Here is a 27,423-nt window from a genome sequence, read left to right as displayed (position 1 = left end):
ACTGTGCTCCCGACACTAAGGGTCTGATTATTGTCTGGAAGAGGAAGTGACTTCAGTTCTGTGACAGGGAAGGAGGAAGAAATCACGTATCCATTAAGAACAACAAATTATGGAAGAAAATGAGCCAACACATTTCTAAGCCTGGATGTAAGGGAGCATGACGGATTTGGTTTCTCCCACCCCATTCCATCACCGCTAAACAGGACCACACAAGAGACATTTCTCATGGGAGGCTAGGAACCCTGCCAAGAGAAACAGTTCCCAAAGAGGGAGACAGGGGCTGAGGGTCCTGTTTCACAGCACCAGGGCAGTGTTGCCGTCGGAAGGAAGGTGCTCACCACGGCCCTCCAACTCCCTGTGGTCACATCAAAGTCCAGTCTATTTGTATCAAACAATGTCACTTCAACTGTGTGGAGGGAGGAGCTGACCGTCTCTAACTCAGCACCACTTTGAGGCCACACTGTTGGAAAAATTTATTTTTAAGTACCTAAGAAATTTCTCTATTTAAAAAAAAAAAATGATGTGAAATCTTTCTCTTTTTGTTTTTAAGTAACCACCAACGGGATGTATTTTGGTTTTGCCAGCTGAGCTCTTATAATCCACTTAGTTTTAACTCTGCTTTCCTACGATTTGCTAAGATGGGGTCATGTGACAGCTGAGAGGAGAAGGCTTCTTTCCTGGCCACCAAGTACCGTCTTCTTTCAGACCGTTTTATACGTACACTCAGTAGTCTGGGTTCTCAGAATCTTGATTACAGACTTGTGTGCTTCTCCTCTTCTCCAAATAAATATCTCCATAAGAAATTCATTTAGCTTATGATTTTTTGATACATTCATCAAAAAGAAGAAGAATGGAATTAATGGGTGTTTGATTTTTGTTTATCTTCTAGACTGTGCACATTTTTCTTTCTAACATTTTTCCTCTTGGAAGCTGAAGTTCCGGAATTCTCTAACTATAGTCTTCTTAGCTTATGGATTTTTAGTTTTCTGTTTAAGACTTCCATATAACTTTGAGAAATCAGAAAAAAACTAAAATAGCTGGGCGCAGTGGTTCATGCCTGTAATCCCAGAGGCTTGGGAAGCTGAGGCAGGAAGATCATGAGTTCAAAGCCAGCTTCTGCAAAAGTGCAGCACCAAGCAACTCAGTGAGACCCTGTCTCTAAATAAAATACAAAATAGGGCTGGGGATGTGGCTCAGTGGTCAAGTTCCCCCGAGTTCAATCCCTGGCACCAAAAAAGAAAGAAAGAAAAAGATTCAATATAAAGTGATTCATATAGTGGGATAACATCATTCCTGAAAAAACTTACCCAGTGTTTGTGGAAAGGAAGGAAGGATACAGAGATAAAAGGGTGAATACATTTCTTTTTCCTTTCTGTGGCCTGGGTAGTCTCTGCTTTCTATCCTGGCTGTCTCCCTCCTGGCCTAGCTGCGTTAATACAGCCACAACCCTCTTTCCACACAGTGACCTCATCATGGAGAACTTCTTCCTATGGCCCCTGCTTTAGCCCTTCCCCGATATTTTCCTTTCCACTCTCTCCAGCCACATGCATCTCTTCCTTCTCTGAACCCTGACGTGAACTTTAGCGCCTCCTTATTCGCTGGCTAAAATCCTCTTATTCCTAGAAAGCATGGTTTGCACAGTGTCTTGACGCCCTGTGAAAGTCTATTATTGTTTTGTTTTGTTTTAAGAGAGTTACCATACACTGAAGACTGTCACCTTTCATTTCCCGGGAGAGTTTATCAATTTCTTAGGTCTTAGGCAGGATCTGGTGAGTAAGATAGTCTAAAACTCTATGTGGTTGTTACTCCTTAAGGGTCTGGCTTGGAGCCTGTGGGTGTGGCAGATGGTGACAGGAGTGCCACCCTAGATCAGCCCTGCTAATGATCAGGCCTCTGAGCCCCCTGTTAGTATACCAGTGCTCATGGTTTGTGGATTCCATCCTTTACCCCCCAGAAGAACACTAGCGACTGGTAACGCACCCCTTTGTGGGATCAGCCCTTTGTACTCCCACAAAGATAAGTGAAAACAGGGGTTGGATCTGAGGAGGCTCAGCCCTACAGTTCTAGCCTCAGCCTGCCACTAGTGACATCTGCTGAGAGCAGTCACTTTCTTAGGATTTGAACACTTGAAAATAGAATTTATGAGGTGACACCTCCTATCCTCAGCACTGTCTCTGCTTTCCGTGGAGAGACTAACTTCCTCACCAGCCCTGGTAGCTAACCTGTTTTATAGCATCTGTGAGAGAAATAAAACCCAGTGTTGCCTGCCTTTCAGCCCCTACCCACCAGCCCTAACAAAGTGCCCCTGGGAGAAAAACCTATAGGTTCTGGAGACACAATCAAGTGGGAAATCAGTAAAGAGCTGGGGAGTGCTTGGTGCTATTAGAATATGACCTTCGTTTAGATAAGCTTGAAGGTGTCACGTTTTTTGTAGCAGTCACAATCAAGACAAAGATAAAGAGAGCAGGTGTCTTTTTGAGGGAGGCGGGGGGCTACTGGGGACTGAGTCCAAGGGTGCTTAACCACTGAGCCACATCCCCAGCCCTTTTTTTTGCATTTTGTTTAGAGACAGGGTCTCACTGAGTTACTTGGGGCCTTGCTAAGCCTCGAAGGCTGACTTTGAACTCACTATTCTCCTGCCTCAATCTACCAAGCCGCTGGGAATACAGGCACGTGCCACCACACCTGGCAAGAGAGCAGGTGTCTTTAAAATGAGCTCCCTGCGTTTCTTTGCCAGAATTCTTGTTCACATTCAATGGGAAGTCTCGGTGCTTTCTCCATGTCAGCCTGGTCTGGAATGATGTGCTGTGGACATGACCCTGAAGGATTAATCACCCAATTTGTTAATTTGTTTCTGTGAAAGTAAGAAGGAGAATGTTTTTTTTTTTTTCTCTGCTCAGATTCATAGATTTTTCATCATAAAAGAAATATCCTGTAGCTTCTCCTGTTATAAAGCAGACCCAAGGTAGCATTTCAGTTTGACAAGATGAAAGAGTCACGGCATTGGGTGGTGGTGAAGGCTGTGTAATGTTACAAATACCACTGAGCTGTACACTTGGACATGATCAAGTGGTAAATCGTATATCATCTTGCCACAATTAAAAAAAAATAGTTTTAATGCAAAAAAATAATAAAAAGACAATAACAAAGGTTAACCCTAAAAGACACTGTCACTGCTTCTACCACTCAGTACATGTAGCAGGTGTGCAAAAAATGTATTCTATACAGGTAAATAGACAAGTGAATACCCACTGGATTCAGCATGCTAGGGTTAACTGGTGCGGAAAGACGGTGGATGTTGTGAATTCGGTCTGGGCCAACGTGGTGCTACTTGTCCATTCTAGCACTTTCTGTGGTAGGAGTAACCATCAGACCTGCAGGAATGAGGCACAAGGGCCCAGTGGGTACACTGACCTCCAACCCTCTTTCACAGCTGTTTGTAACCACCAGCCCTCTGTGTCTCTTGCTTTCCTTGCTGTGTAGATGCCCAGCCCACGGAAGGAGAGAGGGAAATATGGAACCAGATCAGCGCTGTCCTCCAGGATTCCGAGAGCATCCTCGCAGACCTGCAGGCTTACAAAGGCGCAGGGCCAGAGATCCGAGACGTATGCCAACGATAATGTAGAACTGATGACACCGGGGGAGGGGAGGGGAACCACATGCAGCACACACACATACGCACATGCACAGGTTAAGTAATAACCCTAATATTTCCTAGAGTACCAGAGGAACAAGGAGCATAATGTGCCTAATGTATGAATGGCCCCTTGGATTCCAGTCCATTCACAGTGGCGCACAGTGCTGGGGACCATGTGCAATTTTAGCCATTCTCTACCCAAACCTACAGTTGATTTGGCAGGACTCACACTTGGGCAATAACATCAGCAAATGACTCCAAGTAAGGGAAACGTACACATAAAGTCTACGAAGAACACTTGAATTGCACGTTAGGAGGTCTGAGACTGCATGTACTTTCAACATTTTGTGATGATTTGTCAGGTTTCATTAGTGTCACCCACAACAGCCACAAAACACTGTGTGGAAGTGGACCATAGGTCTGTAAAAAAGAAAATAACCAGTGTGGGTATTCAGACTTCATAATGCCTCCAAGGCAAGGAGCTCCCCGCTCCTTTTACTTGAAAGCATTAGAGATTTGGGCCTTTGCTTTGTTTGTTTGACCTGGGGTCCCACTGTGTTGCCCAGGCTGGCCACAGACTCCTGGGCTCAGGTGGTCCTCCCACCCCAGCCTCTAGAGTAGCTGGGACACAGGTGTGCACCGCCACGTTAGTTTTGTGGAAACATCAACATGTGTGCACACACACGTATGCACACTCACGCATGTGCACACACACGTATGCACACTCACGCATGTGCACACACACATATATTACTGCCACTGCCACCATTCCTCTGGAAAGGACTCCATCGTCCTCATAATCCTCAAGCTGCTGAAACTCAGACAAGATATTGCTCAGAAAGCAACAGGCTATTAAGATAGGGTTTTTCTACTTAGGGGTCACCATTTAATTTAGGTGATCTAGGTAATGTTACAGTCTGGCAGGAAGATAATGCATATTATAGAGAAAAGAAAATACCCAAGAATTTGTACTTTATAGAAAATACTAATTCTACTTTAGAAGAATCAGTGATAATGCAAAGGGCTGATCCAATTCAGATATGCTTTTTAACCTTAATTCAAAATAACAACAAAAAAGGATGAAGCAAGATCTACCTGTAGAACCATTTGTTTTATGTTCAAGTGCTAAAATTTTCTTTCAAAATGAGTGTCTTGGGGGACAGTCCAATGAGTCATTGTCAACTTAGGAGTACACATTCACAAAGTACAGCAGGGATTGCATTTTTTAGATTAAAACATTTTTCCATATTATGGTATTTGGATGTGGTGCTTATTACTTCTTTGTTTTTTTAACAAACTTTTCTACTATGTCTTTTGGTAGGCAATTCAAAACCCCAACGACATTCAGCTTCAAGAAAAAGCTTGGAACGCAGTATGTCCTCTGGTTGTGAGACTAAAGAGATTTTATGAGTTTTCTATACGCCTAGGTGAGTGTTTCTTTTTCATGTCCCACATGTGAAATTCTATTTTGCCACTTGAAAACCTAGCAGGAACAGCTTTTCAACCATCTACTAGGTCTTATGAAAGTCATTCATGAACTACAATTCTGGTCATGTCTTTTAACATACCCCAGAGTTTCTTCCCCTAAATATTCGCACCTAGAGAGTGTGTCTTTCTCTACTAGCACATTAAGGGTGGGCTTTGCATTGTCTGTGATCATCTATGTCCAACTTTTCATAGTTTCCTGTTGGATAATCTCATCTTTGAATAGCAGTGAAGTTGGAAGATGCAGGTTCTCAGCTAATCCAAAAGGAACTTAGTTGCCTAGACTCATGTTAATAAGTTTAATAAAGTAAAATACAAGGAAACAAACATGTAGTCCTATCCTTTAGCATTAAACACACACACACACACACACACACACACACACACACACACACACCTGAATGGGTACCTGGTTCTGCAGAACAAGAGTAAGACCAAGTCTGATTGATAAAAGGCTCAGGGTGACCAACAATATGATGTCATCATGGTCCCCAACAGTAAAGCTGTATGAGGTTTCATTAGCTAATATAGTATTTCTAGAATGAAAAAGGCAGTAAGTATGTTCTACTTTACTTTTGCCATAAAATGAATGCCACATTTCAAGCAGAAGGTAGAAATTGAAACATTCTGGGGAAATAATGGCCATGGTGTTGAGAAGACTAGAAGCTGAGACCCAGGGAAGGAGATTTCCATAGATTCTCAATTTTTTTTTTCTGTTTTCTTAAGGCATATATTTAGATCCAATGAACTGAATCCCAAGGAGCCCAGTTTCAGCTCAAGAGAAGGAAAAAGGTCCATCAGTTAGACCGGGCCATGGCATAACTGGCTGCTTCCCCAAACAGTGTATTTCCACGGTGGGGAATATTTAGGAAAGGCTAGAGGCATCCCTATAAAGAGGCTGTAAAAGACATGTAAGGACTATGTAGAGACAGTGCTGTCAAATTCTTATGTAAAATGCCAAATAGTAAACATTTGAGTCTTGTGTTTTTGCAACTACTTAAACTCTGCTTTTTTTTTTTTTTTTTTTTTTTTGGTACCACTGATTTATCCAAGGGGCGCTTAACCACTGAACCACATCCCCAGCCCTTTTTTTTTCTTTTCTCAAGACAGTGTCTTGCTAAGTTGCTTACGGTCTCACTAAGTTGCTCAGGCTGGCTTTGAACTTGTGATCCTCCTGCCTTAGCCTCCCATGTCGCTAGGATTACAAGTGTGTGCCACCATGCCCAGCTTAAACTCTGAATTTATAACACAAAGTAGCCTTAGTCAACTCAGGAAGTTATGACCATATCTATCTTGTAATTAAAGTTTTGGGTTTTTTTTACAAAAACAAGCAATGAACTAGATTCAGCATTTAGACCATAGTTTTCAAATCCTGCTATAGAGGATTGATTGTTTAAATGTCTTTATGCTGATATATATAGTTTTACATATGAATGTATATGCATATATACACATATATGTACATATGTTGGATGTGTGTATGTGTGAATAAGATTCTTGTGAATAAGCTAGAATATAGGTGCAGAAAAAAGCTAAAATATGCACAGAATTCTTTCTCTGTAGAGCAAGTAAATCTAACCCATGTGTTCAAACCTGCTGTCACATTGCATCCCGTGTCACAAATGATTCTCATGAGCATGACCTGAAAACACATATCTGTGGTATTCTAACAGCATCAGAAAATGGAAGTATTAAATATGTGAGCTGAGCTTAGAGAGACACTTACAGCCTGTGTGGCCGGGGGCGTTCTGAGCACAGGTGGCCTGCTGAGCCACGGAAGGTCCCTCTGCGTCATCACATGCATCTCATCTCACACTGACAGGGGGAAGACTTGGAGAGGAAGCACCCACCCAGGCTGTCTCTGAGACTGTCAGCTGGGGATGACAATTGTGCTTTTTTGAGGTATATCTCTGGGCCACCGAAAAATATTTATATTTATCCCTTTGACTTTCAGAAAAAGCTCTTCAGAGTTTATTGGAGTCACTGACTTGTCCGCCCTACACACCAACCCAGCACCTGGAACGGGAACAGGCCCTGGCAAAGGAGTTTGCAGAAATTTTACATTTTACCCTTCGATTTGATGAGCTGAAGGTTAGGCCAAGTGTGTGTGATAGGGACACAGGCTCACACGGAGTACCTGCCACTTCTGCTGGCGGGGGTGGGGTGGGGAGTGAAACACAGCTCCTTCCCCAGAGACATGTGCTATGGCAAGTATTTGCATTCCATGTGGTAAAAGTAATTTAAGATGATGATTTATATATGGAAATACAAAATCTGCCAAATGAAATAAGAGAAAACCTTTTCAAGTGTCTGTTCCTTATTGAGAACAAATATACTTTCCCTGAAATCTAGCCCACAGTACAAACAGGGTGTATTTTAGAATAATGAAGTTCCTGGTCCTTATTTTAACCAGAAGTTCTGACATCTTGAATAACAAAGAGAATTCCTGGCACATTTACAAAACCCAGTGTCTGGGCTCCTGACACCCATCCCTGCCAGATGCCGAGAGATGACCGTCTTTCCCCTCTTCTGAATTTCAGATGAGAAACCCAGCCATTCAGAACGACTTCAGCTACTACCGAAGGACAATAAGTCGCAACCGCATCAACAACATGCATGTGAGTCCTTGGGCCTCCCTGGCCTCTGCCACCTGATCTGAGGATCTTTGGCTTTCCTCATCAGGGAGGGCAGGAAAGAAGAGAGTCCTTGCCTGTCATTCTACTTCCAGAAGACGGTGTTGGAGGATTTTGACTTTATCTTTATAATTGCATCTTCTCTTCTTATTTTCATCAGCTAGACATTGAGAATGAAGTTAATAACGAGATGGCCAATCGAATGTCCCTCTTCTATGCAGAAGCTACCCCCATGCTGAAAACCCTTAGCAATGCCACAATGCACTTTGTCTCTGAAGTAAGTGAAGTTCAGCCACAGGCGGGTTTTTTGGGTTTTTTTGGTTTTTTTTCTTTCTTAATTGTGCATAAAGCTGCTAACAGGCTGACATACATTTGTGTCTTTCTTTAGAACAAAACCCTGCCAATAGAGAACACCACAGACTGCCTCAGCACTATGACAAGTGTTTGTAAAGTCATGCTGGAAACTCCGTAAGTGAAATCAGAGGTCACTTCATGGTTGACTGTTTGCAGAGCTGGGGCCTGTTGAGATGATGCTGATGAGGACACATGCCACTTGAGTCAGCATGTTACAATTTATGGGTATATTATCTGCTTCAATTTCATAGAGAACTCCATGGTACATGTAATCATGTACATTTTGCAGATAAAGCAACTGAGGCCCAAATTGCTTGATTGACTTCCCCAAGGTGGCATTCCTTCTTAGAAGGCAGGACCACCACTCAAAGATGCTGTATAAGATATGTAAGCACCAAATTAGTGGAGGGCTAGATGGATAGCAGTCCTAAACACTGCAGATATATGAGAAGCAAGAATAGAAGTAAGGTTGTCGTAACAGCGGTAATAGATCTCGGTAATAGACCTCACCCCCTCCCCTCTCTCTCCTCTCTCCCCTCAATTTCTTTGTATCTAAGCTAGTTACTAGGTGCTAGGCTTAAAAATGGTTGAGGTTATTGAGGATGAAGAAACAAAAGTGTGGGGAAATCTGTACTTAAAATTCTGGGGTACACTTATGTCTGTATCCCATGCTGTGCCTATGATTGAGTGACCTGACCTCCCTGGGCCTTCCTTGGTTTCCTCATCTAATGAAGACCAAATATCATGTACTGTGCAGAGTGTTGGGGAGGCCAAAGGTGTCAAGGCTCCTTTATCAAATTTGATGTCTGTTCAAATGTAAGAGAGCATTCATTTCATATATTTCACTTATATCAAAGTTGAGATTTATTTCAGGACAGAAGTAGTAATCATTCTCATAGTGGGGCCAATTCATAATGAAATAGATGTTAAGGAAGTCTCTAGAATTGGCCTGAATCATTTCACTCACCAGGGACCCTATCAAAGTAAGTAAACAAAATTCAGACACCACAAATACTCTCAGATCAATAAGGAGCACATAATTTCTTTGAGATATCTTTGCCAGTCCTGTTCAGTCTGCAGCCTGTGTCTTAACAAAGGAAGTTACTCTGAGGGGGGACACAAGATCTGCTCTGTAGAAATGAGCTTGACCCTTCTGCCCTGTGATGAAGCTATGATTCTCTATAACCTTGAACAGCCAGAGGGACCTGCCTTAAAATATTCAAGATGAATGGATGAGGGAGCGGCATAACTGATGAGCTGGCTGCTGAAGGGCAGGAGAGAAGAGAATTTACTGTTCTCCAATTTCCCTTATTTTTGAACTGAATTGCCAGTTGGATATATTCAAGAATCATCATTGGAGTCTCTTTCGAGAGCATGCTAACTGCTTGTTGCAGGCCTGGGGTTGTTCTCCATAGAGCATCAGTAGAGTAGCCAGTTGTGAAGTTTCTCCACTGAGGAAGTGACACCATTTCCACGTCTTCTCTCTTGCAGGGAGTACAGGAGTAGGTTTACGAGCGAAGAAACACTGATGTTCTGCATGAGGGTGATGGTGGGTGTCATCATCCTCTATGACCACGTGCACCCCGTGGGAGCCTTCTGCAAGACATCCAAGATCGATGTAAGAATAGCTGGCAATGTTCTTTTCCAATAAGAGCCCATGAGTGTGGCCAAGCAGACTCCGCTTCTCTCCTTCTGGCCTCCATCCTCCACTGAGAGTGGCCTCTCCGAGTTCCAAGCCCTTGGGGCGGTTTCCCTCAGAGCAAGAAGCCACTCTTGCTCACACTCATGTGTTTAGGACAATCTCAAAAGTAGAGCAAGGATGCTGAGATGTTGATCAGTCCTTGGCTAAAAGCACACTAAGGACACAGGTGACCTGTTCTTTATCTGCATGCCGCCCCTTCACTGACCCCATGTGCCCCACCAATACAATTTTTTTTTTATCGCAGATGCACTAATGTGAAAAGAATTGGGAGATGCTGGATTTCAAGAGCTCATGGTTAAATGCCAAATGGCCCAGTTTCCTCTCCCATCACTCACTCCCTACCTGCGGCCTCTCCCAAATTACCTGCCGTTTCTAGTTATTTCAATATGCATCATCCATTTTCCTTGCAAGAGGACCCTTCTTTTCCTCTTGCTTGGTGGATTCCTTTCAGGTACTCTTTAACTCTCCCCTTATCCAGGGACACAATTCTTATGCCCTGTGTGGATAGAGTCTGCCTTCTCCAGTGGTCCTCAGAGCACTCACCAATTTGTATTTTCTGACCCTCCCACAAACTCCACATTTTGGGGCAAGGACGGGGCTCATGATCTATATACCTAAAATCTGCTTCATTGTCTTGCACTGTATCTGGCACATAGCACCTGACATTCAAATACATGTTCCTCAGGTTTTTACTGAATGAATGAATGATCATTGATTTAAATGGGTGTGCAGGTGTTTAAGTGCAGAGTACATCCTGTTGGTCATAACATACTGTGATGTGGGTGGTGTCTGGTGTTCACCCATCTACACAAAATGGCCTGTTTACTGCACTGGCACTGTCGAGAGAAAGCTTGCAGCCCAGAGGGGCCATAAGTCTGAAGAATACAAGGAAAATCGTCAACAAAACATGTAACTTGAATTACTCACTTACAGGTCTGGGTTCCTAGGCATGGTTCTTTATAACTTTCATGATACTTATTATAATCATAACTATTTGATAAGAAAATAAATATTTATTACAAGAAATTTAAAATATTGGAAACCAAAATATAGAAAATTTAATGTATCTGTAATAATTACACCATAGACAGAAGACCATTGTTAATATGTTAGCATACATATGTCCCTTCATTGTTTGTGTGTAAACTTAGCAAATTAGGACTTGGATATGTAATTTTAAACCATATTCAATCTGCATAACAGTATATTATGGGCATTTTTTATACCAATAAATATGCTCTTTGTAAAGCCTTAATATTTTCACACTACATATTGAATATAAATAACTCTCTGAATAACTCTATAAATATCATTTGACTATGGACTGAGTTTATTACCTGGTACTTATAAGACATTCTTCCATAGCCATTTGTTAACTTGTCAGAGAGTCAACAGTTACAAATATGCTGGCTACAATTATGCCTTGTATCCCTAACCTTTGAAAGGCTTGGCTTTACATGTCTTACTGAGTCCTTCTGTGGAGGTTGTAACAGTGTGTAATGTCGATCTTTACAGTTAGTCTTGGTAAAGTCTATCTGTTCATGCAAGTTAAGAAAGCCTCGTTCAGAATGAACTTTGTATGTACCTCTAGGAAAGTTTCAGGTTTACTGAGCACAGCACATACTTGAGTGGGTCATTTTCTTTGACGACATAAAAGGTCCTTATTCTAGGCACCAATCTGTTTCTAACTCAGCAGTTATAGGGACTAGGTTTATAAGTCCTAGTGTATCGGCATCAACTCTGAGGCCTTGGAAGAGGTCCTGTGTGTGCACGCATCAAGAGCATGCTCCTCTTTGCAGAATAGATGTGCAGAGAGTTTCGGAAGCCCAGGTGGGGGAGAAACCCATTCTGTGTGGGGGCAAAGAAGAGGGTAACATTTGAGGTGGTCCTTGAAGGACATGTAGGATTTTCCCAATGGGCAGGGGGGAGGAAAGGTCTTCTAGGGAGGAGAATCATCAGAACAAAATCACTAAGACCTAGAAACAGACCTAGAAATTTCTCAAGAGTATCCACCGCTTTCCACATCTGTTTTGTCACTGCCACTTAGGGGGGTTTTACAAGAACACTCCTCATACCATGACGATGGGCTATCTCTCTGTCTTCCCATAGACCCTGACTGCCTCCATCAATTTATATGGCCGATTAATCTTTTATGATAAAACGTTTAACATGCCAGAATTATGTCTACAGAAAAAGTTTACAAGTGACCTTTTATTAAAAAAAAAAAGAACTTGGGTAATAACCAAATCTATATAGGGCACAAACTTAGGAGTTTAAAATGAGTGATTGTTTTTGCAGATAGAGTCTTTCTTTGCCAAATAAAGAAAAAGCTACAGGATACGCATAATTTAATATGACCTATATAAATTTAGTTTTCGTGCACTGCCCAAATTATAAATAACTTATTCCAAGGGCACAAAAACTGAAGAAACTTGCCCAAGTTCACGCAAATACTAAACAATCAAGAATGGCAGAAATCCAAGTGTCCACCTTAACTGGTTGATAATCTTAACAATCAGCCTTAACCGTCTTCTCAAATGTGATTAAGACAGACTTGCAGCTCCAGATGCTCCCTGTTTAGTGAAGGGGACAATTTAACTTGGTCACTAAATCCTCCAAGGTTGGGAATGCATGGGCCGTGGTTCTCGCTACCTGGTGAGGACAGTAAGGTCAGGAGAAGCTTCTTGGGGTTGGAGAATTTCAGTTGACATCCCCACCCCCTCAAAAAAATGTTAAGGTTTTGCCAGTTAAACAGCTGGGGAGAAAGCATTCTGGAGACATTAAATCAGTTTTATAAAATCAATTAGTAAATCTCCACTGAGAACTGAGTAGAGACACTTGTATCCTTGCACTTGGCTATGAATATAAGACAAAAAGAAAAATCAAAGTCTTGAGTATTTGTCCCCCAAAGTAAGTAAAATGTACAACTGCAGTATAGTGTAAAAGTTAATAATGGCTACAATCCTGCAGAGCTCTCTAGAAGCCCAGGAGCAACTCACCAGCACCAGGAGTTGGGAAGCCTGTTGATCATTTTTGTTTGATTTCTGTGAGATGATGATGATGGATGGGCAGAGTTAGTAGGATATTAACAACGCACTGTGCTTTCTCCTAGATGAAAGGCTGCATAAAGGTGTTGAAGGAACAGGCCCCAGACAGTGTGGAGGGGCTGCTGAACGCCCTCAGGTGAGCCAGCCCTGGGGAGGACTGACACCGGGCAGCCACCCCTCCAGATGTGTTTCAAATGTGGATGCTGCTGGGGACAAAGGGCTGGAGCACTGAGCTTACCTCCTTGCATATTTTAACACATTTAATCTTCCCAACAACAACCTCTTGGGCAGCACCATTTTATCATTCCCTTTTTTTGCGGGGTAGGAGGGGTCGGGGGGGAATGAGATTTAAAGGAGTCAAATTACTTGCAAACGTCACACAGCACGTGAACAAGCTAGGCTCTAAACCCAGGTCTGGGTGACCCCACAGGTCATGGGCCTGACTCTTGGCTGGCCACCTTATGGTTAGTGGGGCTCCTCAGAGGGAGAGTTTCTGGGTCCCCCTTCCCTCCTCTCCAGCGGTTCCCCCACCTGGCTGCAGACCAGGCTGCTGTGGGTTATGTCTGAGCCAGACTGCATGACTCAGATCTCTGGGCCAGAGGCTCAGGCATCTCTTTTGTTTATTTGTGCTTGTTTGCTTGCTTCTTCTAAAGCTCCCCAGGTGGTTGACAATGTGCAGCTGCAGAACTGAGAACACCGCTAAGTATTTGCCCAGCTGTAGCTCATTCCAGCTGCTCACTGCTAACAAGTAATGCCCCAACACCTCTTCTCGTCCCAAGGACACGTCTGTTTAGTACCCTTCAGGGAGGGGAGTCTCATTTTTTAGCGGTGGCACCTCTACAGGAGTTCATTGACTCCTGCCGCCATGCAAATCATCCAGTCCTGGACTGCCATCAGGAAGGCTTATGCTCCCTGCTGCCTTTTCTTTAATTCCCCTAGTTCCACTTAGGTACATACAGGAAGGGTTCAGAAGCCGAAGTGGAAGGGATCAGGGCTCTTCCATCTGTGTGCAGTGCTCATGTTTTATGCCCCAATCACATTGTGCCATTTAATTATCCCAACTCAAAGACACAGGGCTGACCTATTTTCCTCATTTAATAAATGAGCAAACTGAGACACACTTAAAATGACACTGATGTTGGTGCTGTTTTTCTGAGTTGCTCAGTCAGAACCCATCATTCTTCAAAGTACATGTATTGATAGAGAGCCCTTCCAATTCCACGAGTTAGCCAAGGCTTTCTCCGTTGGTGCCCACTTCCCACCAGGTTGGCTTTCTGTACACAGTAAGAAGACTTTAACTTCTGAATTTCCTGAACTTTTTAGTTTCATTCAATCAAGCAGAACTTTCTCAAGAGCAGGGTGCTGTGCTAGGTTGGGAGTCCCATCTGAGTGTTGGAACTGTGTTTCCTGCAGGCACCTGATGAGATGAAAGGAGCACAGGCTGCCAGGGCAGCCAGACCCAAGTTCAACTTAAAAGTAGCAAACTGTTCACAAATCAAAATCATTAGCTTTGAGATCTGTTTTCTCATCATATTAGGGCCATTATCTCATCTGCAAAGTTATTGTGACTAAATAGAAACTTCTATGGGATGCCTAGGACATGCTTGAGACTTTATCTTGTTAATTTTTTTTACCTTCCTTTGTACAGACAATTTCTACATAAGGTTATGGGGAAACTGTACATTGAAACCCCCCCCTCCCCCGCCCCCAGGGTTTGTTCATCTGCGTGTGTGCCCCCTGGTGGTGGGAATGAGGACAACCATCAACATTTTCAGTTTGGGGAAATCCATATGTTGAAATTTGTGACAACAGGGATATGTAAAAATATGTCACAATGAATTCCACTCTTTTGCATAATAATAATGCACCAATAAAATTAATTGAAAAAAAGAAAATGGGGATAACTCAGTGGTCAAGATTGCACACTCGTCAGGTAAAAATTTATGCCCTTGAAAAAGGAGGTGGATTGCATTTCCTTTTGTAATTACTTGATTAGGCAGAAGATCTACTTAGTTTAATAACTGTCATACAAAATCCCTTTGGAAGGAAAGATCAGATAGATATTAAAACTGCCTGAGGATGCCAGGTAGTGTGCTCTCTGTCTAAAGAGGTGAGCCCCTGTGTTTATCTCAGTGAGCTTCCCAAGGTAAGGATGGGGATGTCATTAGGGAAACTTTCTTGGACTCCTTATTACACACTGACCTCCACCTTTCTGTCCCACTCAGGTTCACTACAAAGCACTTGAATGATGAGTCGACTTCCAAACAGATTCGAGCAATGCTTCAATAGAGCACTGCTCAAAGAAGAGGATCTATGTGCTGACCTCAGAAGATGTATATGTTTACATAATTTAATACAGATTGATGTTAATACTTGTGTATTTACATAACCGTTTCCTTCCTGTCACTGAAATATATGGACCTTAATTTGTATCCTGACTGACTCAACCCAGCAGAGCATAAATTGACTTGAGAGCCTTACCTTTGATGTCTGCAACAAAACCCCCTTCTCCAAAGGCCAATTTGGAGATTTTGATCTTTGCTACTGGAGTCCTTTAATGACACCTGTAAAAATCAGAAATTCCTAATAGTTTGTGGTAGTGTTATAATTCTAGATGTGTTATCTCTCTGGGAAGTAGAGCTTATAGAAACACAAAGCATTTGATTTCCTTTGTCAGCTCAGCTACAAGAAATACAACTGTTATCCTGACAGAGGAAGAGAGAAATCCAGGAAAAGAAAAAAAAAATGCATGTGGAGAATCAAACCCAAGTGTTCTGAATTCAGCACGCCCCCTCTCCTCAGCCTGCAAACTACATGTGCAACTCTTCCATTTGCACCTGTTTTATTAATCAGAATATTCACTTTCTGTCTGGGTTTGTGTCCTTCTAACATACCCTTTTACTTTTGCAAGAGGAAAATCACCTGTATTTTAATTGGATAGTGAAGGAGCATGGGGGTAGAGAGATGCATTCTTACAGCTGGACTGAGAAAGGTGGTTGTCTTTAGAATATTCATGAGAGGTGGCACCAGTCTGCATAGACCCTCTGCATACAGAGACAGAAACATAAGCTCTGACTTTGAAGTCATAGGTAAATTAGCTGATCTCTGTTGTCTCCAGGTCTGGGGACACAGTTCCTCCTGTTAGGTTTCCCTGTCTTCTACCCATGTGGACCATTCATGTGGGAACAGAAGTCTAGGATGTGTTTTTAGTTATCAAAAAACTGGGGGAATTTAGAGGAAGAAAATCCACATTTCTGGTTACCTGGTTTTTAAGAGACAACTCCTTCTTGCTCACATTGCCAGATTGTTGCAGTGGGAAAACTCTGGTCTAAGTACCTGGATTTAGTCCTTGGCTTACTAATGAAACGTAGTATGATATTGGGAAGTTTTCTTAGCTCTCTACATCTCAGCTTCCTCATCTCTAAAGTGGGCAATTAGACAATCTCCAAGAATTCTGTTAGTCTAGAAGCTGATAAAATGGCTGGCTCTGCCGTCCTTCTTCCTGAGTAGATGCTAGTCAGCATTGCCCCACTGATTGCCAACGTTATGAGGCCTATAGTCCTTCTTCTGCAGAGCAGAGCTAAGTTAGAATGAAATCTTGGAAGCCTATCCTGACCTCCAGTGGGAAAATGAGATCCAGCGTATGTGGTCATCCAGGATGGCTCCAGGTGGGGCTGGATACCAGGATGCTTCCCTCCTGAGTCCACAGTCTTCCTTTTCACCATGTGGCCTGTGAGTTTATTCTATGGGATGGGACTGGACCATTGTAGAGAAGTACTCAGTCCGGCCTATTTCCGCCAGAAGAAGAGTTGCCTAAACAGGAAGTGAATGATAATCCTGGATGTTGGGCCCAGGTACATCAGGGTTTGGCATCATTTGCAACATTCCAAGGAATGAGATACGTTTGCTTTCTGGACTTTAGTGCCCAGCTGACTTTCCCTTGTATATTTGGTACATACGTACATTTATGTTGTCCAAGAAGAGGGGACAAATGCCTGTTTTGTTTTGTCTTAACAAAGAAATGCAGTCAAGTGGCAGGAAATAGTCCCTGGTCTATGGGTCAATGTCAGTCAACCAATGGAGACAAGGCCCTTTTCCTTAGAGTTGTTCAATAAGCATGGCTGCTTGGATGGAGCTTCTCTCATCAACAGAAAAATACTAGATGGACTTCAAGAGTTTTTCAAAACCTAGGAATTCTAAGACCCCAGAGGAAGCCAGAGAATGTGGTAATGCAGAATGAGCAAAGTCCTTAAATATTCAGCCTAAGTGACATCCTGCATGGCAGCCAGGGCTTTGTGTGGACAGACACTGCCGAGCCCTGGAGTACAGAGTTCGCAGTGCTTATCGTCATATGAGCAGATTCAAGTTTGAAGAGAAGAAAGGACTTGCCCATCTCCATGGGGCTCTTGAGGCACAGACCCAGGGACTTGAACCCAAGCCATGTGTCCACACCACAGCTGCCTCTCAGCCAGCTAAATGAAAAAAAAAAAATGTTAGGGATTATCTGTCAAATATTATATATATATATATATAAATAGTTGAGCACATTTATAATTTTTAATTAGACTTTCTATCAAACGGGACCAAACATATGTATGGGCTGCTGGCCTGCTTCAGTTTAGCCGGGGCCACCTTGTCTCACAGTTGAGACTCAGCACATGGATTCTGGGAAGTCCAGGGTCTGAATTGTTGCCTCTGATCATCAGGAGGACAGGCTAAATGTCTGTGATCACTACCTGGAGATGGGCCTCGGGTCCACCCCAGAGCTGCTGTGGGAGACAAATTGTCTTAACAGACTGTCCTCCAGGCATCAGGAGCCCTTGAACAATCAGTTTGTTTGTGCTGCATGCACACACGTCCAAGACTTGTGGGTGGGTTAGGGGAAAATGCTAGCGACAGTGTCAATGTCAATGTTAACTATCTTTCATATTTGATGTCTCATAGTTTTCAAATAAACAGTGTTTTCCATGACTCAGATATTTATTTTGGGGCAAACAACAACATAAAAATTATGTTTCTCATATACATTCCTGTTCTGGCATTTTAACTCTGTTCTAAGAAAACTTTTATGTGCCATGAGGAATGAATGTTAAAAAAAAAAAAAAGTAAGAAATAGATGTTTTGAATTGTACTGACCCATTGGGTCTGGTATATTACCCAGAAAGAAGACCATGGATATAATCTTTTAATTATTAGTTAATATCATGCTCCATCAATATTTGCTCTTAGTCATCACCATTATATCAAGACATTAAGGATAAACCTAGGATTTTGATACATCATCACATTTAAGGAAAAAGAATCTCATTCTTTCTCAAAAGAAAAATAAGGACCACAAATCTTGGGATTCAGTTGTGCAATAGAAATTCAGAGACTTCTCATTCATTCTTGTATGCTAGATAGCTACAGGAATTTTATTTCAAGAGCATAAAACTTTAGACCCTAGTTTTTCCAGCACATCTGTAAAGGCTGTTGCATACCCAAAGCTGTTTTAAAGTTGTTATATGTTGTTTGCTGAAGTCATTGTAAATTTTTTTTTGCCTGCTTTGCCTCTTTTTGTACAGAAGTTTTGAGTGTGAAGTGAAAATTAAAGTTTGGTACACACATATATTTAAAAAAATACACCTTTATGTTATATGATATTCGAGGTTAAGTGTGTGATAAGTTCATGATGACTGGCCCACATAGATCTGCTAAACCTGCTCTGAGGAAATCACACCAGCTGCCCTTTATCTCTCTACACCTCAGTGTCTTCAAGTACAAAATTCAGTTCCAAAATTGTGCTACTCATGGTATCATCTGTCCCTTATTCATTTCAGCAAGGATCCTTCATTATAAAAAAGACAAGATTATTATCTAGAGACGCATAGAGACTTCCTTGTCCAGAATGCTAAGAAGCCCTTTTCTCTTTCTGTTGAGTGCACTGGCACTTTATGAATTTGGCAACATCAGCAAAAAAAAAAAAAAAAAAAAATGTATTCCATCTCGATACATTTTTCAGATAATGCACTAAAACAATTCTTTTAGGTCTTAAGCATGGAAGCATTCCTAGGGCATTCCTTTTAATCCCTGCATTTCTGAAGATGATCACCTGATTCCTAATTATGTGTGCGTTCAGTGGGTTAGGGACCTCCAAGAGAGACCTGCTATGGTGCTATGGTGCTCTGTGCAAAATTCAAAGGCACTTAGGATGATTTGGGGACACAAAGGGAGTTGAATGAGAATAGGAAACTTTCTGTAAATTGACAAATGGCCAAATTGTGTAAAAAAAAAAAAAAACTGAAAGGAGCAAGAAGGACTGAGGTTTTGGAGAAAGAGAGAGGGAGGGATACCTAATTGAATGAGTGTTGAGAGGCAAGAAATATGAAAAGGAATAAGGTATATGAGAGACTGTCAAGACGAATATAGCTACTGAAGAACTGAGGGATGTGAGATTCAGAGGATCTTTAATAACAGTTTGAAAGCTGGTTGTAATTCAGGGTTATCTCCACAGGATGGGGATGAGGGGCTCAACTGTGAATGAAATGTGAATATTTGCAATCTGTATTCACACAAAATTTCACCCTTTGACTTATCAGTATGCAGATAGAATTGCTAGGTGTTTGCTATTTGAAGGGTTTGTATTATACATGGTATTAAAACCTCAGTGGCTGTTAAATACTACTAAATATTTTTGATGAATTTATTTAAACTATTCATATTCATTAAATACATTAATCCATTCAATATCAAAGTCCTGGTGTAAATGAGTCTAGAACTTCACTGATGTGACCCCCTTGGATGCAGTAAGTAAAGGGGAGTCCTAGGTGCTCCTGCTTCTGCTCACATGTCAACTCAAGAGATGAGAGCATGCACCTTAGCCATGTCAAGTCTCTGTGACTTTCTTCTTCTACTTCTTTCCTTGCCTGTTTCTCTTGCACAAAAATCTGGGGTCCTATCATGGTTGGGAAGTGGTGCTCTGAAAATACATCCTGCATTCAGAATGCCTCCACAGAATGCACTTGAAATTGTGATAGGATTTTATGTTTTGGAATATAGCTCTAGATCAGTTTCAGGTGAACAGTTCTTGTAAACACTTTGAAGTCTTTTCTCTGTGAAATTTTTCAGTCTTCCCCATTGAACCTCACATTTCTCGGTTTCCTTCTCTCTGCCTTCACTTTCTGTTCATTTACAAATTGAACTTGTTTGCACCATGACAGGCTTAGTTTTAAGTCAGGAGCTACATTTTGTTAACCATTCCTAAGCTACCTGTGAGCTGAAGGTATTGGTGCTGGGGTTTGAAGACCAGAAGTTTTAAGAGCCTCCTTATACCTTGGAGAAGTATGACCCTAGAAAAGGTCAAAAGTAGTTGGGGGAGCTTATCTAAGTATTTTCCTCCGATGCCAATATTTTTGAAAAAGATATTTATTCCTTTTGTATTAAATAATATCCATGGAAAGGGTACAGAGCAAGTGGTGTTGTATGTGAATGTGAGAATGCCATGGCCCATGCACAGAAAGCATAATGAGCACTAGGTGGAATCTGACATTTACTGTCTCCCAAATAAATAAATAAATGCCACAGGCATTTCCAACTCCAGGAGCATATATGCACACCATCTTCCTCGCTATCTGAAATCTACCTGCTCATCAATGTCAAGGTCATTCTCCCATTTTCTCCATGGGGCTTTTTCTGCCTAACCAGGCTCAAATTCTCTCTTTGGGGTCCCTACTGCATTTAGTTCATTTTCTCCAAAATATAGGTCACTTCACAGTACTTGGAAATATGTATTTTTTCTCCATTAGATTTTGAGTTTCTGGGGACAGAGAATGTGCCTTTTAAAGGGCTGAGTTCAATATAGGCCAGTGGCCAATTGAGGCTTCCTGCAAAGGTGAAACTCCAGAGTCCTGAAACTTGGGTGTGTTGAAATGAAACTTTCAGAATTAATTTCTCCAGTTCAGCAATCATTCATAATAACAAATCATCTGCTCCCTCATATGGTCAATTTTATTCTTGGAAGAAATATTTACTTATCACTCAGCATATTTTTAACCTCTGTGGACAGAGAGCGTGCAGACTGTGGCTGATATGCCAGAAGTCCAGATGAGAAATCAGGCTGTTCTTGATCAAAAGTCAGAGTCAGCTGGTCCTGGCAAGGGGAGGCAGCCAACATGCTAATCATACAATGTCTTGCTCAGTCTGGGACAAGGCTGCTGCTCTGTCAGAGAGCCGAGTTTGACACAGACAAAGGCAGAAGGGCAACAGAAAAAATGTTTCAATGACTAGACAAATTGATTCAGCACCTTGGATAGCAGTCTACGTGTCCCTAACAGAGCACGGCCATTTGTCTAGAATTTGCAGCTTTATTAGTTGGTTCAACTTTGTCTCTAGAGTCCTGGTTATCAAAGATAATATGTTCCTTTAAAAGGAAGTTGCTAAGTAGCTGAAAAATCATTTCACCTTCTTCCTGAGGCTTTGGGATATCACACAAAAAGGGCAGAAACTGATTTTAGGAAGATGCAGGAATCATGTTTGGGGGGTTATCGTGGTATTTTTAGATTCAAGCTTAATTTGTAGAAATGGCTCTTCATTTTTAAGCCCCACACCTCTAGTTGATCATTAAGTCCTAATACATAGACTTTCTAGAGAGTTCTCAAAATACCAACAACTCCCAACTGGTTTGCTTTGGTTACCCCACTTCTTCTCCTCTTCGCCAGATGACCAACTTTTACTATAACCTCCTCTGATTCAGCTTCCACACAGCCAGTACTCAGCTTTTCATGCATCTGACCATAATGTTGTCCTTAGAAATTTTCTTGATGTACATTCACAGAAATGTTAATGTGGTGTTCCATGAGGGAGAGGTTTCAATTTTCAAGCATTTGTGAAAAATATTAAAGAGGTTATTTACTTATTCTTTTTACTACCAGATTTGTTTGACATCGTGACTCTCGATGAGGGCTTAACTGTGTAATATATAGGAATTCTCAAATGTATTTGTCTGAGAACTCTTTCATATTTCACAGAACATCTGTAATTTCTCAGGACATTAGCATTCTATAGGAACACTATGTCATTAGACCCACTAGTCTGAGCCCCAAGGCCCTTTCTGAGATGGACCATCCAATCTTCCCATCACACTCACTGTCTATCAATCAGGCCATCCCATTTTCTCAAGCTACAAAAATGTGCTGTTTTCTAACATACCATCTATTTGTTTTCATATTTATGTGTGCCTAGTAATGCTGCTCCTTCTGTCTGAAATTCCATTTCCCCTCATCATCTGCCTCGTGAAATCCTATTCATCCTGAAGATATTGCCAAAATGTTTCATCTTCTATGAACCTTTTTGTGAGCTACCCTGCTACCCTAGCAAAGTTAATTACTTTCCGGTGTGACACTCTTTCTCTCTTTCTCTCTCTCTCTCTCTCTCTCTCTCTCTCTCTCTCTCACACACACACACACACACACACACAGAGAGAGAGAGAGAGAGAGAGAGAGAGAGAGAGAGAGAAATATAGATATCTATATGCATATAATATATTGTATAATATCAAAATATTATATATACACATGTATGTGGGTAGGTGTGTGTGCATGAATGGTCATCATGATGCATTGTGTGTTCATTTATCTCTTCCCCACTAGACAATGGTTCCTTAAAGGCAGTGCCTCTGTGTACTTTATCTCTAATCTCCCTATTTGCATCCCCTAATAGACAGAGTACATGACATGCTTCAATGTATTCCTGGAGCATGTTTAGTGGGCCATATTTAAATAAATGCCCTCCTCAACCCAGATCTGAAGCCTAGGTCTTGCTGCCACCCAAAGCAGAGCAACTTTGGGTTCTTATATACAACTGCAGCCCTACCTGCAGGACTCCCACTGGTTGGAGCTCCACTTTGCACAGGATTTGGGTTCAAGCCATGTTCATGGTATGGGCTGTGAGCCTGGGAGAAAGAGAACCTTTTTGTGTTCTCACAATAGCAAGTGTGAACCATGATATCCATGCTCCAGGCCAGCCACAGCCACCAGAGCCTTGTTACTCCTGCCAGGACCTTTGGTTCTCATTAGGTCTGCTACTCTCAGATAGACAAATCACCCCAGAATCTTTCAATAAAACGTCAATAGAACATTCCAGTAGGAACATTTCCCCCAAATGGTCAATCTAAAACAAGCCTCAGGTATGAGTTATTATTCAAAAAGCAAGCCTCAGGTATGAGTTATTATTCAATGACACTTTTGTGCAAAAGAGAATTAGGAGATGTGATCACAAATGTTTATTACCAAACTGCTTGATACTACCCAAACCCAAGCATGAGGAGGAGGAGGCAAACATGAGCCATGTTAAATGCTGAAAGCTACCTGGGCTATGGCAAGACTTTCAGAGGGCCAGGAATGATATACCTCCACGAAGCTGATGTATCACGGTGTCCCAGTTCAATGCCAACATTGTAACACGCCACAGAGACACAATCAGCAGGAGCATAGCATTTACAATGGTGGCCAGGAGGGACAGACTGTCATCCATATGAGAGAGAAATGTAAACGTGCTGGTCATAAGCAGGTACGCTTACCTGGAGGACTGTTGCTGGGTTATGAAACCCAAATGCCTTCAAGACTGGTACACTAAATAAGAGAACAGAGAGTTAGCCAACTGGCCAGAGTGAGCTGTGACTAAAAGTACTTTTGAGAAATGATTCCACTCTACTAGCTTAGAAACTTAGCTTCAGCCTTGATACAAGGGACACATGGAAAATATTTTTTTAAAAAATAGTGTTTCCCATAATGCACCACTTTTATAAAACTACTTCTAATATTTTGGCATCTTGGTATTCATTATTTTGTTGTCTACATAGACTAGTAAGAATTTAATTTTTATGAAAATAGAATCATACTATAAATAATTTGTAAACTGATTTTTCATTTAAAATATATAATGGGCATCCTTCCAGGCCAATGTGTATGTAGGGGGAATGGAAGTGAGTGTGTGTACATATACAAATACATAAAATTTGTTTTTTTCCAAATTATGAATCCAAATTATTTCAGTTTACTTTTTAAATAGCTTTATTGAGGTTTTTTGATATACAAAAGACTGAACCTATTTAAACTATATATTTGTTAGTTTTAAACTACTCATACACACACACACACACACACACACACACACACGCGCACACACACCCCACAATCCCATCACCATAATCATTGTAATAGACATGGACAGTACTCCTAGAGCATTCTTCAGGCCCTTTGTCACCCTTCCCCACAACCACCCCTGCCATTCTCCAACAACCACTGGTCTGATGCTGCCACTATGGATCCATCTGTATTGACCAGAATCTTATACATAGAATCAGACAGTATGCATTTGGGGCTTTTTTCCCTGACTTTGTTCACTCATCATAAATACCTTAAAATTCATCTATTTGCTCATGCTTCCAATAAGCTGTTTCTTTTCATTGTTGAATAGAATTCTACCATATACGTAGAATGCAGTTTGTTAATACATTCTTTAAACATTTTATTTTCTTGCCTACCACAAATAAAGCATCAATTCACAAGAATTTTTATTAACTTATGCCTCATTTACCTATGAGAAGAATGCCTGGTTTACATAGTTTAGCTTTCTGAGAAGCTATCAAATTGTTTTCTAAGTTTATTGTATCATTTTAAATTTGCACCAGTAGTGTATGATTGTTTCAGTTGCCTGCAAAGCCTTGCCAACAAATGATACAAGCAGCCTTTAAAAATTTAGGCATTCTAATAAATTGGAGTAATATCTCACTGTGGTTTTATTTTGCATTTCCCTGAAGACTAATGACATCAAGAATATTTTCATGTGTTTTAGTTTCCATCCATATGTCTTGTTTGGTGAAAGGTACAATCATATCTTTTGCTTACTTATTGTCTTGTTTTCCTATTATTGGGTTCTGAGAGTTATTTATGTGTTATGAATATAAGTACTTTATCAGTTATATAGTTTTTAAATATTTTCTCCCAGTCTATGGTTGTCATTTCATTCTCTTTCATAGTAGCTTTAGAAAAGCATAACTTGATTTTGTTGAAGTCCAATTTATCAATTCTTCTTCTGCTATAGATTGTACTCCTCGTGTTGTGACTAAGAAATTTTTTGTCTAATCCAAAGCCACAAATATCCTCTGAGGTTTCCTTCTAAAAGTTTGAACATTTTAGAGGAAATGTAGGTTTTACATTTAAATTTATAATTGTTTTGAGATACTGTTAGTATATGGTGTTAGGAATAGGTTGAACTTCTGTATTGTATATGTATCCCAACGTTTCCTGCATAATAGTCCAAAAGATTACCCTGTCTCCTCTGAAGTGCCTTTTTGCCTCCATTGAATACAAATTGACCACATAAATGAGCACCTAATGCTAGATTCTATCCAAGTCCATTTACTTATTAGTCTAACTTACCATAATACTGTCTTGATTGATGTAGCTTCATACTAAATCTTTAACTCAGATAATACCAAGTCTCCAATTTTGTTTTTTTCTCATAGTAGTATTGGATGTTTTAGATTTTCCAGTCCCATATGAATCTTAGAATCATCTAGTTAATTTCTATTTCTACCAAAAAAGAAGTCTTACCAAGATTTTTAATGAGGTTTCTTAGAATATATTTATCAATTTAGAGAGAATCAACCTGGTAGCCATACTGAGTCTTGTGATTCATAAATATAGTAAATCTCTCCATTTGTTTAGACCTCATTTAATAAGATGTTGTTGAATAGAATAATCTTGAATAATAATAATAAGATGTTGTTGAATAAGAATGATAAGATGTTGTTGAATAGATGATCTGTGAATAATGGTATTTTTTTCAATCTGAATTCCCCCCCCTTTTTTTTAATCTTTCTTGACCTGCAACACTAAAACTCCAACGTGACATTGAATAGAAGTGGTGAGAGCATACGTTCCTATCTAGTTCCTTATCTTAAGTGTGGGAAACTTCAGTTTTTATCAGTAAGAATGATGTTAGTGGCAGGTTTTAAGGAGATGCTATTTCGGTTTGGATGTGAGTTATCTCCAAAAGCTCCTGGGTTAATGTAGGAAAGTTTGGAGTTGAAATGATTGGATTGTGAGAGCTGTAACCTAATCAGTCCACTTTAGTTTGAATGGACTAACTGGGTGGTAACTTCAGGCAGGTAGGTGGAAATGACTTATAGAAGTGGGTCACTGGGGGAGTGCCCTGGAAGGATACATCCTCCCTGTACCCAACATGCACTCCTGTGTCCTGGCTATATTGAGCGAGTGACTTTCCTCCAACACACCTTCTGCCGTGATGTTCTGCCTCATTTAGGGCCCAAAGCAATGGAGTCAACCCACCATGAACTGAACCTCTGATAAAATAACCTTTTTCTCCTCTAAGTTTTCTTCTTGGGTATTTTGGTCACAGAGACTAAAAGCTGACTAATACAGATGCCATCTGGTAGGTTGAAAACTCTCTTTTTTATTTTGCTGAAAAAAATTTTATTAATCAGGAATACATGTTGAGTTTTGTCAAATGATTTTTATTAATCTATTCAAATGATTATATTTTTCTTTCTTAATCTATTAATATGATGAATTTCATTGATTAATTTTTTAATGTTAAACCAACCTTTTATTACTGAAGAAAACTCCACTTAGTTATGACTTATTACCCTTTTATACATTTTTGTATTTGATTTTCTAGAAATATCTCAATACTTCTTATATCTGCTTATGAGATATACTGGTCTGCAGTTGCTTTTTTGTACTGACTTTCTCTGGTTTTAATAGCAGAGCAATACTGGCCCACAGAATGAGTTAGGAACCTCTCTCCTTTTCCATTTTCTGGAAGATTTTGAATAGAATTCATCTTCCACCAAAAACACTGACTATTTAACTCCTTTGCAATCTTCTTATGTCAGATTAAATATAATTTTCTTAGGAAGCCCCACCTTGAGCCCTTATATTTTTACTTCTTTCCTAGGTATGAGTTGTAATAAACCGCAATATTACCCCATCATTAGCACACATTCGTAATTACTTTGTTATAATTATTAGTTTCTGTGCCAGACTATAAACTTCATAAAGTCAGAGTCCATCTCTGTTTTGCTCACCACTCCCTCATCATTGCTAATAAACCTGGTGCATGGTAGGCCTGGGAAATTTCTTTGTAAGATTAACAGTTTATTTAGCCAAATACCCTTGCAAGTATCTGATGAGATCATGTTGTTTTTGCAAGATGAAATGTTATCAAGAAATGTTGGACAAGTTCCTGAATATTGTACCATTTATATGTCCTGAGATGCATTCTACATAGTCATCTGTATAAGCTCTCACAGAGTGATAGTGTCTACTGTTGGCTTCTCTATGATTTTTATCCACATTAACAGTGGTATTAATCTCTTGTATGTTTATGTGTGCAAGATTATAGTTCTGTCACAGTTTTTGCTAGCTTCTTTAAAGAAACAGATTTTTTCCCTTTTTCTTAAGTACAAAACTTTTTAAAAAAATCATAGGATCTATGATGTTTGAAGATCTGAAACAAGAAACTGTTTTAACCCCTTTATAAACTGAGGTAGTCTCAGTTTTC

General features: G+C 40.7%; 1 protein-coding gene across 1 annotated transcript in view; it reads left to right on the top strand.

Annotated features, from left to right (window-relative positions):
* Nucleotides 1–17,829, top strand: part of Cyria (CYFIP related Rac1 interactor A) — a 98,555-nt gene extending 80,726 nt beyond the window's left edge. The window contains exons 4-12 of the mRNA XM_076833393.2: nt 3,484–3,605; nt 4,959–5,064; nt 7,077–7,213; nt 7,663–7,740; nt 7,916–8,032; nt 8,144–8,223; nt 9,601–9,727; nt 12,924–12,994; nt 15,084–17,829. Coding sequence (XP_076689508.1) covers nt 3,484–3,605; nt 4,959–5,064; nt 7,077–7,213; nt 7,663–7,740; nt 7,916–8,032; nt 8,144–8,223; nt 9,601–9,727; nt 12,924–12,994; nt 15,084–15,147 — 902 coding nt within the window. The 3' untranslated portion in view covers nt 15,148–17,829. The remainder of the gene's footprint in view (nt 1–3,483; nt 3,606–4,958; nt 5,065–7,076; nt 7,214–7,662; nt 7,741–7,915; nt 8,033–8,143; nt 8,224–9,600; nt 9,728–12,923; nt 12,995–15,083) is intronic.
* Nucleotides 17,830–27,423: the final 9,594 nt, after the last annotated feature.

Source organism: Callospermophilus lateralis, chromosome 14, assembly GCF_048772815.1.
Source record: "Callospermophilus lateralis isolate mCalLat2 chromosome 14, mCalLat2.hap1, whole genome shotgun sequence".
Taxonomy (NCBI): domain Eukaryota; kingdom Metazoa; phylum Chordata; class Mammalia; order Rodentia; family Sciuridae; genus Callospermophilus; species Callospermophilus lateralis.
Note: the sequence above shows the minus strand (reverse complement) of the source record. Positions and strands in the feature narration are given on the sequence as shown.